General features: G+C 35.3%; 1 protein-coding gene across 1 annotated transcript; it reads right to left on the bottom strand.

The window, feature by feature from the left end:
* Window positions 1-1484: 1484 nt before the first annotated feature.
* Window positions 1485-14855, bottom strand: LOC128208349 (uncharacterized). Its single transcript, XM_052911907.1, has 3 exons — window positions 14834-14855; window positions 10277-11180; window positions 1485-1797 (listed from the first exon to the last, which is right to left on the bottom strand). Exons 1-3 carry the CDS (start codon window positions 14853-14855, stop codon window positions 1485-1487), a joined length of 1239 nt encoding a protein of 412 aa, XP_052767867.1.
* Between the last annotated feature and the right edge of the window lie 250 nt (window positions 14856-15105).

Below are 15105 nucleotides of genomic sequence, written 5' to 3'. Positions count from 1 at the left end.
TCATGGCATCAATATCCAAAATATGGCAAGGAGTTCTTTGCCGCTTAAGTCTGTCTTGTCCATCTTCATTGCGCAACTAAATTGCGTCCCCGACCACACATTATACCACTCTTCAATGTATGTTGAGCTTTAATTTAATTAGTGTTTAAATGAATATTAAATACAATGATGAGTGTTGTTTTCTGTTATATATCTAGATATAAACATGTTATTCGTTCCTAACTCAAAATGAATGTATAAAATATTGGATATAAATCTAATAAGTCTGATAAACGGCCAACATCCTGTTATCTTAGTTTAAAGTTTTATATCGTTTATTATGAGTTTTGAATATACACTAATGTTGTTCTTAAAAGACACGCCAATAGTTTTCCTTTTTGAAGGTGTTGAAAGTATCTGCGCTTATAATAAAAAACACCTCTCAATTGATTGCCCAATGTGAACAAAATTAAGCATGCTGTCCTGAAATCAGCAATAGAGTGTTAGACTAAAAGTAAACGAAAGGGTTTATATTAATGGTGTTAATTGTGTTATTTATATCCATAAACGGTCTATAGATAATGCAATGTTCTTCAATTACAAAACAAAAATGATGTATGATGTAAAAACACAGCCAGCATCCTGTCCTCTTATGTTTATGTCCGCTATTTTTATCGCGTAATGTATAGATTTGGATATATACATGTATTCATATTTGAAATACAAAAAAGCAAATGTTTTAGATTAAACTTGGTTACCACTTGGTTGCGTGTTTGGTCAAAGAATTGTCCACAATGAGACAAAGGTTTTTAAATGCAAGTAAGAATGCGTCCGAATTTTCTTATAGATTATGTAGAAATCTTGACAACTCGATACCATTCCCCTTCTTTTAAAACTTAAAAAAAACTCGAATATGCGTGCTAAACTAGCACCCTCCATCGTTGTTAGTGGTGCCATTTTTTTCCTTTACATTTTGTCGATAAAAAACTTAACTCATGCCTTTCTTATCAAGATTTGAGATAACCGTTCGATATGGCGGGCCTAAATCTTTTAGGTATTTGCGATGGTCTTAAACGTTCTAGAAAAAGCCTTAAGTTTTCCCTTTCATTTCATCAGAAAGCCAAACAGGTTAACGTATTTTGTTTATCCCCAGACATCATCAATAAACTATTCTTGCGCCATTTGAATGATGGTTAGGAGTTCTAGATTAGTTCATTGCAAATCCTTGATTTAAAGACGCAGATTCGTAGCGTTATATTGGATTTCATATTTACGACTACTTTGGGGGAAAAAGAGAAAAATACTTAAATCTACATAGTTGAATGAACTAGTATTAATTCATTCAAAAGAGAAGTAAAACAGTCTAGAATGCTCATGTATTCGTTTGAATCTTTGGCATTCTCTCATGATAGCTTGGTTGAAATATTAGTAAATGTTTATAAATATATACATTTAACATTTACATTACAAACGTAGCATGTATACTTTTAACTGTATTTAAAAATTTAGTTATGGTAACTGGTCAATGAATGGCTCTGATCCAACCGCACTGGGGTTGGGTAGCTGGTCAATAAATGACTGTGGGCAAACTGCACAGGGGTTGGGTTACTGGTCAATGAATGGCTGTGATTCATCTGCTCTGGGGTTGGGTCACTGGTAAATGAATGGCTGTGAATCAACTGCTCTGGGGTTGGGTCACTGGTAAATGAATGGCTGTGAATCAACTGCTCTGAGGTTGGGTTACTGGTCAATGAATGGCTGTGAATCAACTGCACTGGGTTGGGTAACTGGTCAATGAATGGCTGCGATTCAACTGCACTGGGTTGGGTAACTGGTCAATGAATGGCTGTGAATCAACTGCACTGGGTTGGGTCACTGGTCAATGAATTGCTGTGATTCAACTGCACTGGGTTGGGTAACTGGTCAATGAATGGCTGTGAACAACTGTACTTGGTTGGGTCACTGGTCAATGAATGGCTGCGATTCAACTGCACTGGGTTGGGTAACTGGTCAATGAATTGCTGTGAATCAACTGCACTGGGGTTGGGTAACTGGTCAATGAATGACTGTGATAAAACTGCACTGGGGTTGGATAACTGGTCAATGAATGGCTGTGATTTAACTGCACTGGGGTTGGGTCACTGGTCAATGAATGGCTGTGAATCAACTGCACTGGGGTTGGGTAACTGGTCAATGAATGGCTGTGATTAAACTGCACTGGGTTGGGTCACTGGTCAATGAATGGCTGCGATTCAACTGCACTGGGTTGGGTAACTGGTCAATGAATGGCTGTGATTCAACTGCACTGGGTTGGGTAACTGGTCAATGAATGGCTGTGATTCAACTGCACTGGGTTGGGTAACTGGTCAATGAATGGCTGCGATTCAACTGCACTGGGTTGGGTAACTGGTCAATGAATTGCTGTGAATCAACTGCACTGGGTTGGGTAACTGGTCAATGAATTGCTGCGATTCAACTGCACTGGGTTGGGTAACTGGTCAATGAATGGCTGTGAACAACTGTACTTGGTTGGGTCACTGGTCAATGAATGGCTGCGATTCAACTGCATTCGGGTTGAGTAACTGGTCAATGAATGGCTGTGATTAAACTGCACTTGGGCCTAACATTAATCCTATCTGTTTAAATAATCAATATTATTTTTGTTGATGTTTTCAAGCAATAAATATTGAACTCCACACAAATTCCCCCAGTCTTAATGCCGTCTTATATTATGCAATACCAATAAACCATCCACAAATAACATACCAGGGTATGCTCTGTCTTTTATACTTTATTGAGCTAATTAAATAAAAAGTATGACGTTGTATCAGAAGAATAATGTTTTTTATTGAAGAATTATAGCCGACAAATTTCTTTACAACAAGATGATCAAAAGACGATTTACAATAAATTCCGGTATGCAAAGAACATTACAATAACAACTATAAATAAGTTTTTCTACAACAACAGACTGCATTGTACTGGTGATTATTTTTCCCCTTTCATTTGCCGATACTCAATAAATTTTGTAAACGAATTTTGCGATTAAGGTAGTTCGGATATACAATTTATATAAGCGCAAATATATTTCTACAATCACAAGTGCGTACATTCAAATATTTAGTGATAATAAAGAAAGTTTGAACACAAAAGACGTATTTTATAATCAATGACTTTCAATATCAAAACATTTACAATTGGAATTGTATGATTATTCAGTTTGATTCTAAAGTTCGTAGGTAAAACAATAGTTTTCGAATTATACAAGTATAATTTATAAAATTAATTGGAGAATGTACTTGTTTATTCCATGATTGATTTATTGGTATTTTTATCTTAATATTTATAGGAAAAGCTACAGAAATCAGCTCAGTAGCCAAAAGTTTAAACATAAGCCCCGTTGAATGGCACGCCAGCGACATAGAACACAAAAATAAAACACAAACAAGAACCTCGGAACAACACCACAAAACTCCACAAACGAACACAGTTTGAAAATCATATGGAGATTGTACAGAATTGATCTATTTAAAAGTTCACTAACGATTCGTTCACAAAAGTTATCAATAGGGAATGATACATAAATGTATACAATACAGTTTCGTGCCCAGATGATATGTAGTCTCATACGAGAACTTCGAAGTTAAAAAAGACTGACTCAAAATGTTATTAAATTGCCTTAAAGGGACTAGACACCAGATGAAGAAAACGTGAAATTGTCAAAAACTTACATGAACTTAATATCGTTGTGAACAACGTATGTAAATCATACTTTAGCCAAAACAAGTTCTTTTTTCCACAAACATCTCAAAACAAATATGGTATGTAGGGATATTTTTCCTCTCTTTCTTTGAGATCGACCAATCGACCTAGATCAGAGTATAAAACTATTGTAAAAAGGTTCAAATATAAAATGGTTAAATGTGTTTATGTTCATTTGAAAAAATAAAATTACGACATAAATCAAATGCGAGAATAATGTTCTGTAAACAACGTTTACTTCCTCGCTCTTTGGCAGTATGTTTAGAAATTCCTTTATCATTTTAATAATATTTTATAACAAATATGTGTGCAATGTTTCATATAGATTAAGAAAAATATTGCAATACGCTGGCTTATTTTAAGACGGTTGTAAATCACCATTAACATCAGAAACAAGTTCACGCTGACTACTCGAGAGCCCGGGTTACTCCGACAGGTTGATTATACCAAGGCACTATAACAAGACAACATGTTGCACGACTGTTGCTCCTGGTGGGTATTTTGTAGTTATCATTTGTAACGTCATTATTTGTTTTTGTGTGATCTGAAAGGGGCCGCATGAGTTTGGATAATCTATTTAAAAATGATTTTCAAGTTGAAAGTTTTGGGTACGTTTACATCGCCAGGACTAAAACATGATATGTATAATTGCAATATGTAGCGCTTACCGCGTAGATTTCGATTTGGAGATAACTGTCTAAACAAAAAGTACTTAAATCAGGAATTGTAGCCAAAGCGAAAATTCAAAGTTAACGTTGTGCTCAGGTAGAGCCGCGGTATAGCGTGATGTACAAATAGAGTCCCGTTATATAACTGTTCCATGTTTCGCACAATTCTTAAATACAGATACACGATAAAAAACAATAACATTTATTTACTTAGTAAAATATCTGCACTGATCCTTGTATTTTTGGATGTACACAGATTAATCCACATGAACTTTCAGAATTGTGCCCTAGAAGAGTTTAAAATGTAATCACCACAGATTATTTAATTAATTCCATATTTTAAGATTTTCTGGCTTTGGTGATACGTGTATAAGGATGTGATATGTTTTTATAGAAACATTAACTTCACCAAAGACCCAAGATCAGAGAGGATGGCCCCAATATACAAAATGAAAACGATCCTGAACATTTTTCCTCAAAAACTCATTTTTTCTTAAAGCGTTAGTAACGCATTTAGCCATAAAACATTATTTTTCGAACGCAAATTTGAAAACCTTCGATGTGATATTATGTCACTGGTTTCCTGACTTTAACGCAAAATGGAACATTTCAAGACACAACTAAAATAAAAAAGACAAACGGTCGAACGGTGAGAATGCAGTTTTAAACAGGGTCCATTGTAGTATCGTAAAGTATAGATGCGTGTCAGCCCAAGATGTTGCTTGTTAAAATGTTTGCAATCAACAAACTTATTTTGTCGCAAACTGAGCAAAAGTGAGGGCATATCCAACCGTTTTACACGTTTATAACGTGTGAATTAAATTCCAAACTTGTGCCTACTTATTGATTACATCGCTTTGCCATAAGGGCAGCCTCTTACTGTTCTATCTAAAGGATTGAAAATCCTTCAAACAATCCTGAATGCACGAGGACAATGTAAATGCCCATGAAACGCGCTACAAGTGTTTTACTTTCTTAGAATGAGTCATTTTGGTGATCAGTTCATTAAACTAAATAATCAGATAATGCCCTCGTTTGGAGGTCTATGTCCGCAATAATGTATATTCAGTGTGTTGCGGGCGTTGAACAGGATTTATGTGGAACAATTACTCCTGAATGTATCCCTTTGTCTGGGGATTCCCTACGTAACGCTTAACATTATATAGCTCGTTTCTACTAATGTCACATTTCAATAATTGAAGTAAGGATTGGCCAGGAACAAAATCAGTTCGGGGATGGGAATTATCAACAGAAGTAATTATATTTCGCCAATATCTATGTAACACAGACACTCTTTTATACTTACGACCATATTGTCATAAAAGTACTGCTATACGTTTAACACAGATCCAGACTTGCCTTTTACTTCTAAAAAAGCTTATGCTATAGTTTATTAGATTATATAAATGGCAGGATTGATGACAAGGGGCTCGAAAAGCAAACACAGTTGTTGCTGTGTTCGATTAAGCGTATTCAATTTTGTTCAAGTAAATGCACTTTAATTGATCCTATATTTAGTGTCGACTAACGCAGCAGATCGAAGAACATGCGATCGCATATTATATTACTTCTTACTTCCGATAAGCCTTATATGCGAGGAGAATGTGGGGTTGTGCGCTCGTATACCGGATTAAGCCTGCACTGAATGTTTAAGTGATTTCATTGACAGTTTTTGTTTTGTGAATCTTGATTTGATAACCTGTGTTGTGCCTGTAAAAACTAAACAATTGGTGAAAAATGTTGAGAAATATAAGGTTGCGTCTCTTGTTTGATGTATAAGTGTTTTCGATCATTGTATTTTAAGAGGATATTGGTTAAATGCACCCCAACTGTCATTATTTCCTCCAATACGCATGAGCGCGATTTATATCCGTTTGCAGAATCCCAAAGTTTCAATTTGCATACGAGCACCGGAAGTACCCAACGAAAAATGGCGCTTATAGTAATAGACTAACATGAGTAAAAACATTTCGTTAACAATCTTGTCAAAAATATCTTATAACTGTATTAATATTTTCCCTTTTTTCTGTTATGTTTTAAGAACGTTCTTTTCCAACCGTTAGATATAACACATCGAAATCAAAGTACTTAAAGTAGGGGAGTCTCAAACAATTTGAATTATAGCTGTCCATTGGTTTAACCAATAATTTTCACTTTTCTGTTAAATCATTAATGGATAGCGTCCCGTTTCCCCATATAAGGAAAATTTATTATTTTGTTATTTGTTATTTTGACATCTTCTTAAGGAACTTTTTTGTAGACGTTCCCGACTTTCAGCTGCAGTAAAACCCCATACCTCTGAGCAATTTTCGAGCACAGAGAGTTCATAAGCGTCAAATAAATCAAATTGTATATTTGCTGTTATATACCCTACAGATGTAATGCTTTAACTGACATGACTTATTTAATAGTTTAACTTGCCACAGCCTCTAAACATTTGCGGAAAGACCCATTTGAACTTATAACAAACGCTGAATAGCAAAACGTGTTCACAATTTCAATCTGTTTGCCGTTATACATGAATACATCGTTAATCCTTCCTCTACCACCTCGTTTGAAAATCATTATGTTCGTTTTGTCCACATTTACTAGCATTTGCCACCGATCACAGTAATGCATTGAGCAGTCTAAATGGTTTTGTAATCCCTCGGCGGTCTCGCTTAATACAATGTATTCAATGTGAAGTCATCCTTGTTATGATTCAAAACTAGAATAATTGATGGTTTTAAGGAAGAAAGTCATAGATATCTTGATAGCCCGTTATTTGTTTTGAATATGGAATTAAAAACGACATTTGATTATGAGCATTATTTGGTTTCTAAGTCGATGTGCCAGATAAAAGTCTTAATAAACAATATGTTCTGTTCTGTTACGTTCTTTCTGTTCGAAAACCATCAAAGTTGGTAAGGCTACATAACTTCTAGGTATTTCTTACAAAAAGTACGTAACAAAGACTACATAAAGTTTACTTTCTTTTTCTAAAAATAAATGGCATTATTGTTGCATTGTTGCAATATTCTTTTAAATTGTTACAGCAAACCATAAATACCAATGGCATAATAACAGCACCTCACATTTATTGAAACAAAATTGGCCTCGCTTTTCAGTGCGGCGTGAAAAATTATTCCTTTAAGATGAGTTATATGTTTTCCAGTTCTGTACTTAAACTTCACCTCATACGTGTTTTTGTTTAAAACATGTATTTACGCCAATTCCCTTCCCATATCATAATCTGTATCTAGTTAAAAGGAATCCTTATTATCTGGTATCACATGAGAACTTGTACATCATCAACTTAAGTTTCTCAAATTTAAACTTTTTATTTTTTTTTATTTTGTTAGCCTCATCGAACAGATTGACTTTATAAATAACAGGATAGTTGATGAAAGTTCATGATGAATCCAATTTCATTGTTAACACTACATATCCCTAAGGATTTACAAGAAGCGGAACGATAAATTATGAGTGACTGTTGGGCAGATACTGGAATAGAAATTATCAGACAAGTTAGACCAGAGAGTGCATGGCATTGCTCAATATGACAAGGAATTCTTAACCACGATGGTATCTTCATTGCGCATCCTCTTACACACATTTTCCCACACTCTTATGTTACAAGTAAGTTGGGTTTTACTTTAATTTAACCGTAAAACTATGTTAATCAAAATGATTTTTGTTCTTTTCTGTTATATATCTGTATGTACAATGTATGTACAATGACTAACAGCTTGTTTTCTCAAGTTCAAATTGGCTTTTTCAGATGTGTTTATCGTGTTTTATTTATCATTATTTTTAAATTTCAATGTACTTGTAGTTTCAATAATTTCAATTCCGCAGCCTTTATATTTGTAAACAATGTGAAATAAGATGCATTCCTAGTCAAATAGCGCTTTGTGCCAATGGAGGCTCTGTCCGTAGGACAAGCGGCCTCGTTCTGAGATTGACCTTTAAATTGACGAAATATAACTTTGGAAAACTCAAACCAACTCGGGAAGTAGTAAAATAATAAAACGAAAACATATCTGGATTTGACTCATCTATTGAACAACAATAGAGAAAAAATATCCTAAAACGCTATACTATATATGTTTACATTTCAAAGCACGAACATTGTATCGAAACATGGAAAACAGTTTAAAGCACATATATGTAACAACATTATTGTAGCACATGGCATTCATATCATCACGGCAATTTGAGCTATGTTGCACAGGTTAATTTACAGCCAGGACAAAACATTAGTGTTATAGCCGATTCCTAGTCAGATATTGTAACAGTAGGGGGACTTTTTACAGTACCCGACGATATGTCCCTAAATGACATATGACACGTGTTTAGTGTATTGTCATCACATTCACACCTCTGGCATTAGGGGCAAGTCGTTGTAAAAACAAAACAAAAAAACTTTATAAACAACAACAGTGTTGTAGGCAAAAAGTTTTTTATTCTCTTTATTGAGAATTAGTATTATTACTTTTTTTTTCGAATATTCGAATACCGATTTTGACATTCGAATACCAAACGTTTGATCGAATATTCGAATATTCGTTTGCATCCCTAACTTGTACCTAAAAGACACACCAAGAATGTTTCTTTTTTAAAATGTTGAACCCTGAGAGCAAGTGTTTGCACAAAAAACTCTCTCATTTGATTGCCCAATTTCAACGAAAATAAGCATACAGTCCTGAAAACGTTTCAACAATAGAGTTTTAGACTAAGGTAAACGAAAGTGTATAATGATGGTGTATATATTGTGTTATATATCTGTCTTATATATCTGTCTATAAACAGTCTATAGTTATTGAACATATTTTTAATAACAAGACAATAATGCCAAATAAAACACAGCCAAGATCCTTGCCTATCATGTTTATGTCAGCTATTTTCATCGTGGAATTTATAGCTTTGGATTAACCCTTTATTTATATTTGATATACAAAGAAAAGTGCTTGTTATGGTTTAATATTTTAAACTTTGTTACCAGTTGGTTGCATGTTTGGTCAAAGTATTGTCCACATAGTGACACAGGTTTTTAAAGAATGCGACCGAATGCGACATAAGTCTCTTATATATAAATATGTAGAAATCTCTACCACTCGAGACCATCCCCCTTTGTTTTTAAATCTTCAATTATCGAATGTTCGTGCTTCGCGTTTCCACTAAACCAGCACCAACCATCGTAACTGGTAGTGCCAAGATTGTCTTTACATTTTGTCAATACAACTAAACTCATGCATTTCCTTTCAAGATTAGAGATGAGTGTTCGATATGTTCTATCTTTACGGTCTGTGTTATGGTCTTAAACATTCTAGAGAAGTCCTTTAATATTCCCTTTCAGTTCATCAGACAGCCAAACAGGTTAACATTGTTCTATTACCTCAAGATAGCATCGATAGCCCATTCTTGCGCCATTTGAATGATGGTCTAGAGTTCTAGACTGGTAAATTGCTAGTCCTTGATTTAAAAGCGCAGGTTCCTAACGTTAATTTGAATGTCATCTTGAAGACTGCTTTTTAAAAAATGAATGATAATACTTGAAACTTCTTAGTTGATTTACCTAGTGTTAATTCATTCAAAAGCGAAGTCAAAAATAATTAGAATGTTTTGATATATTCGTTTGAATCTTTGGCATTGCCTCATGTTTACTTGGTTGACATTATACTACATGTCGATAATCATACACATTTGCATTACATACATAACATATATTTATATCTATATTTAAACTGTATTTATAAATGTTGGGATAACTGGTCAATGAATGGATGTGAATCAACTGCATTGTGATTGGGTAACTGGTCAATGAATGGATGTGAATCAACTGCACTGTGATTGGGTGACTGGTCAATGAATGACTGTGAATAAACTGCACTGTTGTTGGGTAACTGGTCAATGAATTGCTATGAATCAACTGCACAAGGGTTGGGTAACTGGTTAATGGATGGCTGTGATTCAACTGCATTAGTTTGGGTAACTGCTTAATGGATGGCTGTGATTCAACTGCACTGGGGTTGGGTAACTGGTCAATGAATGGCTGTGATTCAACTGCACTGTGTTTGGGTAACTGGTCAATGAATGGCTGTGATTTAACTGCACTGTGGTTGGGTAACTGGTCAATAAATGGCGGTGAATCAGCTGCACTGTGGTTGGGTAACTGGTCAATGAATGGCTGTGATTTAACTGCACTGTGGTTGGGTAACTGGTCAGTGAATGGCGGTGAATCAACTGCACTGGGGTTGGGTAACTGGTCAATAAATGGCTGTGATTTAACTGCACTGTGGTTGGGTAACTGGTCAATGAATGGCGGTGAATCAGCTGCACTGGGGTTGGGTAACTGGTCAATAAATGGCGGTGAATCAACTGAACTGGGGTTGAGTAACTGGTCAATGAATGGCGGTGAATCAGCTGCACTGGGGTTGGGTAACTGGTCAATAAATGGCGGTGAATCAACTGAACTGGGGTTGAGTAACTGGTCAATGAATGGCGGTGAATCAGCTGCACTGTGGTTGGGTAACTGGTCAATGAATGGCGGTGAATCAACTGCACTGGGGTTGGGTAACTGGTCAATAAATGGCTGTGATTCAACTGCACTGTGGGTTGGGTAACTGGTCAATGAATGGCGGTGAATCAACTGCACTGGGGTTGGGTAACTGGTCAATAAATGGCTGTGAATCAGCTGCACTGTGGTTGGGTAACTGGTCAATGAATGGCGGTGAATCAACTGCACTGGGGTTGGGTAACTGGTCAATGAATGGCTGTGATTTAACTGCACTGTGGTTGGGTAACTAGTCAATGAATGGATGTGATTTAACTGCACTGTGGTTGGGTAACTGGTCAATGAATGGCTGTGATTTAACTGCACTGTGGTTGGGTAACTGGTCAATGAATGGATGTGAATCAACTGCACTGTGGTTGGGTAACTGGTCAATGAATGGCGGTGAATCAACTGCACTGGGGTTGGGTAACTGGTCAATGAATGGCTGTGATTAAACTGCACTAGGATTGGGTAACTGGTCAATAAATGGCTGTGTTTTCAAGCAATAAATTTTAAACTCCACACAAATTCACCCAGTCTGAATGCCGTGTTATTTTATGCAATGCCAATAAACCATCCACAAATAACATACCAGGGTATGCTCGGAATGATTTTATATTTTATTGGGCTAACTAAATGAAAAGTATGACGTTGTATCAGAAGGATAATGTTTTATTATTGAAGAATTATCAACGACGAATTGCTTTACAGGAGGATGATCAAAAGACGATTTACAAAAACATTTCGGTGATGCAAAGAACATTACAATAACAACTATATATAATCTGCAGTTACTGCAACAACAGATGGTATCGTACTGGCGTTAAGTTGTCCCCTCTCATTCGCCAATACACATTAAATTTATGATTGATTTTTGCGATTAAAGTAGAGTACGGACATTTATAACGCAAATAATTGTTTACCATTACACTTGCGTACATTGAAATATATAGTGAAATTCTTACATAAAGAATGTTTCAACACATAAGACGTGTTCTATATTTAATCAATGACTTTAAACATCAATAAATTTGCATTTTTCAATTGGAAATGTATGATGCTAGCATCTATAATGACAAAAAATAAGATCCTAGGTACACCATTTTATTAGTTTTCGAATTTGTATTCTACTATTATAATTTATACATTTACTTGGAGAATGTACTTTTTTATTCCATAATTGAATGTACTGGTCTATTTTTATCTTAACATTTTTTTGAAAATCATTTGGATATGTAACATATTTCACTAATGATTCGCTCACAAAAGTTATCAATGGAGAATGATACATATTATTTATATCAAGCGTAAACAAACATATATACAATACAGTTAAGTGCTTAAAGATATTTATTTTCATACAAAAAACTCGCAGTTAAAAAGACTGACGCAAAATATCAATTAGTATGGCCTTTGGGGAATTAGACACCGGATGACACAACTGCAACAAAAGAAGAAAATTGTCAAACTCTTACATACAATTGATATCGTTGTTTACCACGCATTGAATCTTACTCATGCAACACTTTCCTTGCGACATATTTTCTCCCACCTCAGATAAGTAGATCCAATAATATAACCATGCTCGAAATTCTTATCTTGTCCACAGGCGAAGATAAAATACCCGTATGGAACTCCCTTTTAATGGTCACCACAATATAATTACCTCCCTTGTTGAAGACTGTCGTCTGTAACATCATGGAAATCTTGTCTTGTGGCTATATTTAGAAAGCTAATAAATAATTTCTCGCTTCAAATGTCACCAGTCTCCTTGGAACTATTTATAGACCGATTCGACTAATAACATACTCTGAATCACTGCGCGCATATCCATGACAACCACGAATTATCGCATATCCATACGCAGTTATTTTCACTAAGCACAAAATAGTTCCAGCTAAAAGATACATTTTCACTTTATTTTGTTTAACTGATGTGGGAGAAAAAGCATCTACCATAGCCGCTCGTGTAAGATAGGTTCATCCCAACCCTCGCGCAGGGTGTTTTGCGGAAACTCGGTAAACCTCGCTTCCACAAAACACCCTACGCTCGGGTCGGAATGAACCTATCTTACACTCTCGGCCATACAAGATAGTTATAATCTTTAGCGTATTTTTCAATTTACTGGGTATATCCTCCAAGTAAGTATAAAAATAACGCCGGCATATTTATCGATACTCATCACTTGACATCAGTCTTCACTGGCTAAATATTCACACAACAAGTGGAAGCCGGCAAATGCTGCAAACAACGGGGACATAGACTCCGACAGATTAACATCGGCGATGAAATTGGTCGTAGAGAATACCACTGTTTGGGGATTCCCTACGTAGCGGCTAACGCTATATAGCTCTTTTCTCCTAATGTCACATTTCAATAATGGAAGTAAGGATAGATCACGAACAAAATCAGTTCGGGGATAGCAAGTTTCAACAGAAGTAATTATAGTTCACCAATATCTATGTAACACAGACACTCATTTGTACTACCGACCGTGTTGTCAAAAAATACCGCTAGTCGTTTAAAACAGGTCCAGACATGCGTTTTTCTTTTGAAAAGCGTATTCTGTAGTTTATTAGATTGTATAAATGGCAGAATAGATGCTATGGGGTTCCATCGGCAAACACAGTTGCTGCGTTGTTCCATTAAGTACGTTTATTCAAGTAAATGTACTTTAATTCATCTTATAGTTTTGTTAATTTTTAGCGAAGCATGTCGAAGAACTTGCGATCGTATATCATATTACTTCTTAAAAAAATGTACTTCCGATAAGCCATATATACTGGGGGAAAATGCGAGATTGAGCGCTCGAACACCGGTTTAAGCCTCCAGTAGTTTTAAGGGATGTTATTGAACGTTCCATGGCAGGATCACAATATTTGTCGAAAGTTATTGCATTATTGTATCATTGTTTTGTTTTGTGATTCATTTTCCTGATTACCTGTTTTGTGTCTGTAAAAAATAAACAATTGGTGATAAATGATGGGAAATGTAAGGTTGAGTGCTCACAATCTGGCAGTTTGTTCTTGACGTTGTGGTTACATTAATATTGAAAATGACAATATTTTATTCTTTGTATTGAAGCATTGCGTCTTTTTAGGACAACTTATTGATGTTTTGAATGATTCCATTTTATTATGTCCTGTATTCAAGTATAATGGTAATTTTGCTTAAAAAGGCATTTTATTGGTACTAGGTAAAGCGCTGAATGTTTTATTCGATAAATGTAAGGACTTCTATCTGAAACCAAATATACTGTGTCTTCTGTTGCTCCTGTTCTTAACTATGCATCTGAAATATGGGCAAATACCAAGTAAAAGGAAATTGAAAGAATTCAGTTTAAGATTTGAAAATACAGCTAGTGTTTATGAGGAGTTTGGTAGATATCAACTGTACATCGATAGATTTGTTAAATGATACAAGATTAGTTTAAGATTGTTTATAGTGGTAATATCAAAATACGCACTGTTAACGTATTTACAAATATTGAGATATGGTGGAACAGTCAATAAAATCACTGGATGCTTAAACCGGTGTACGAGCGCTCAATCTCACATTTCCCCCAGCATGTAAGGCTTATCGGAAGTAAGAAGTAATATAATATGCGATCGCAATTTCTGCGATCGACCTGCATCGCGAATATAAGATCAATTAGATTACATTTATTTGAATAAATTCATTGAAACCTCGTAGCATCAATTCTGCCATTGATGTAATCTAATAAACTATAGCTGTATAGAATAAGATTTTCAAATGAAATACGTAAGTCTGGATCTCTTTTAAACGTCCAGCAGTATTTTTTATGACAATACGGTTGTTAGTACAAATGAGTGTCTGTGTTACATAGATATTGGCGAACTATAATTACTTCTGTTGATAATTCACATACCTTGATCTATCCTTACTTCCATTATTGAAATGTGACATTAGTAGAAACGACCTATATAATGTTCACCGCTACGTTGGGGATCCTCAAACAAAGGGATACATTCAGGAGTAATTGTTCCACATAACCACTCTTGTTCAACGCCTACAACTCACTGAATATACGTTATTGTGAACGGTGACCTCCCAACGAGGACATTTTATGTTTATCTAGTTTAATGAACTGATCACTTAATGGCTCGTCCAAAGAAAGTAAGACACTTGTAGCTCGTTTCA

The sequence above is a fragment of the Mya arenaria genome, chromosome 11 (genome assembly GCF_026914265.1).
Source record: "Mya arenaria isolate MELC-2E11 chromosome 11, ASM2691426v1".
In the NCBI taxonomy this organism is placed as follows: Eukaryota; Metazoa; Mollusca; class Bivalvia; order Myida; family Myidae; genus Mya; species Mya arenaria.
Note: the sequence above shows the minus strand (reverse complement) of the source record. Positions and strands in the feature narration are given on the sequence as shown.

What these genes read in the sequence shown, in the direction of transcription:
- LOC128208349 (XM_052911907.1), bottom strand. Translation starts at nt 14,855, where the DNA reads ATGGAAGTAAGGATAGATCAAG. An exon ending in GGAAGTAAGGATAGATCAAG is followed by an intron (nt 11,181 to 14,833) that starts GTATGTGAATTA and finishes ACCCAACCACAG; the next exon opens with TGCAGTTAAATCACAGCCAT. An exon ending in AGTTACCCAACAACAGTGCA is followed by an intron (nt 1,798 to 10,276) that starts GTTTATTCACAG and finishes TACCCAACCCAG; the next exon opens with TGCAGTTGAATCGCAGCCAT.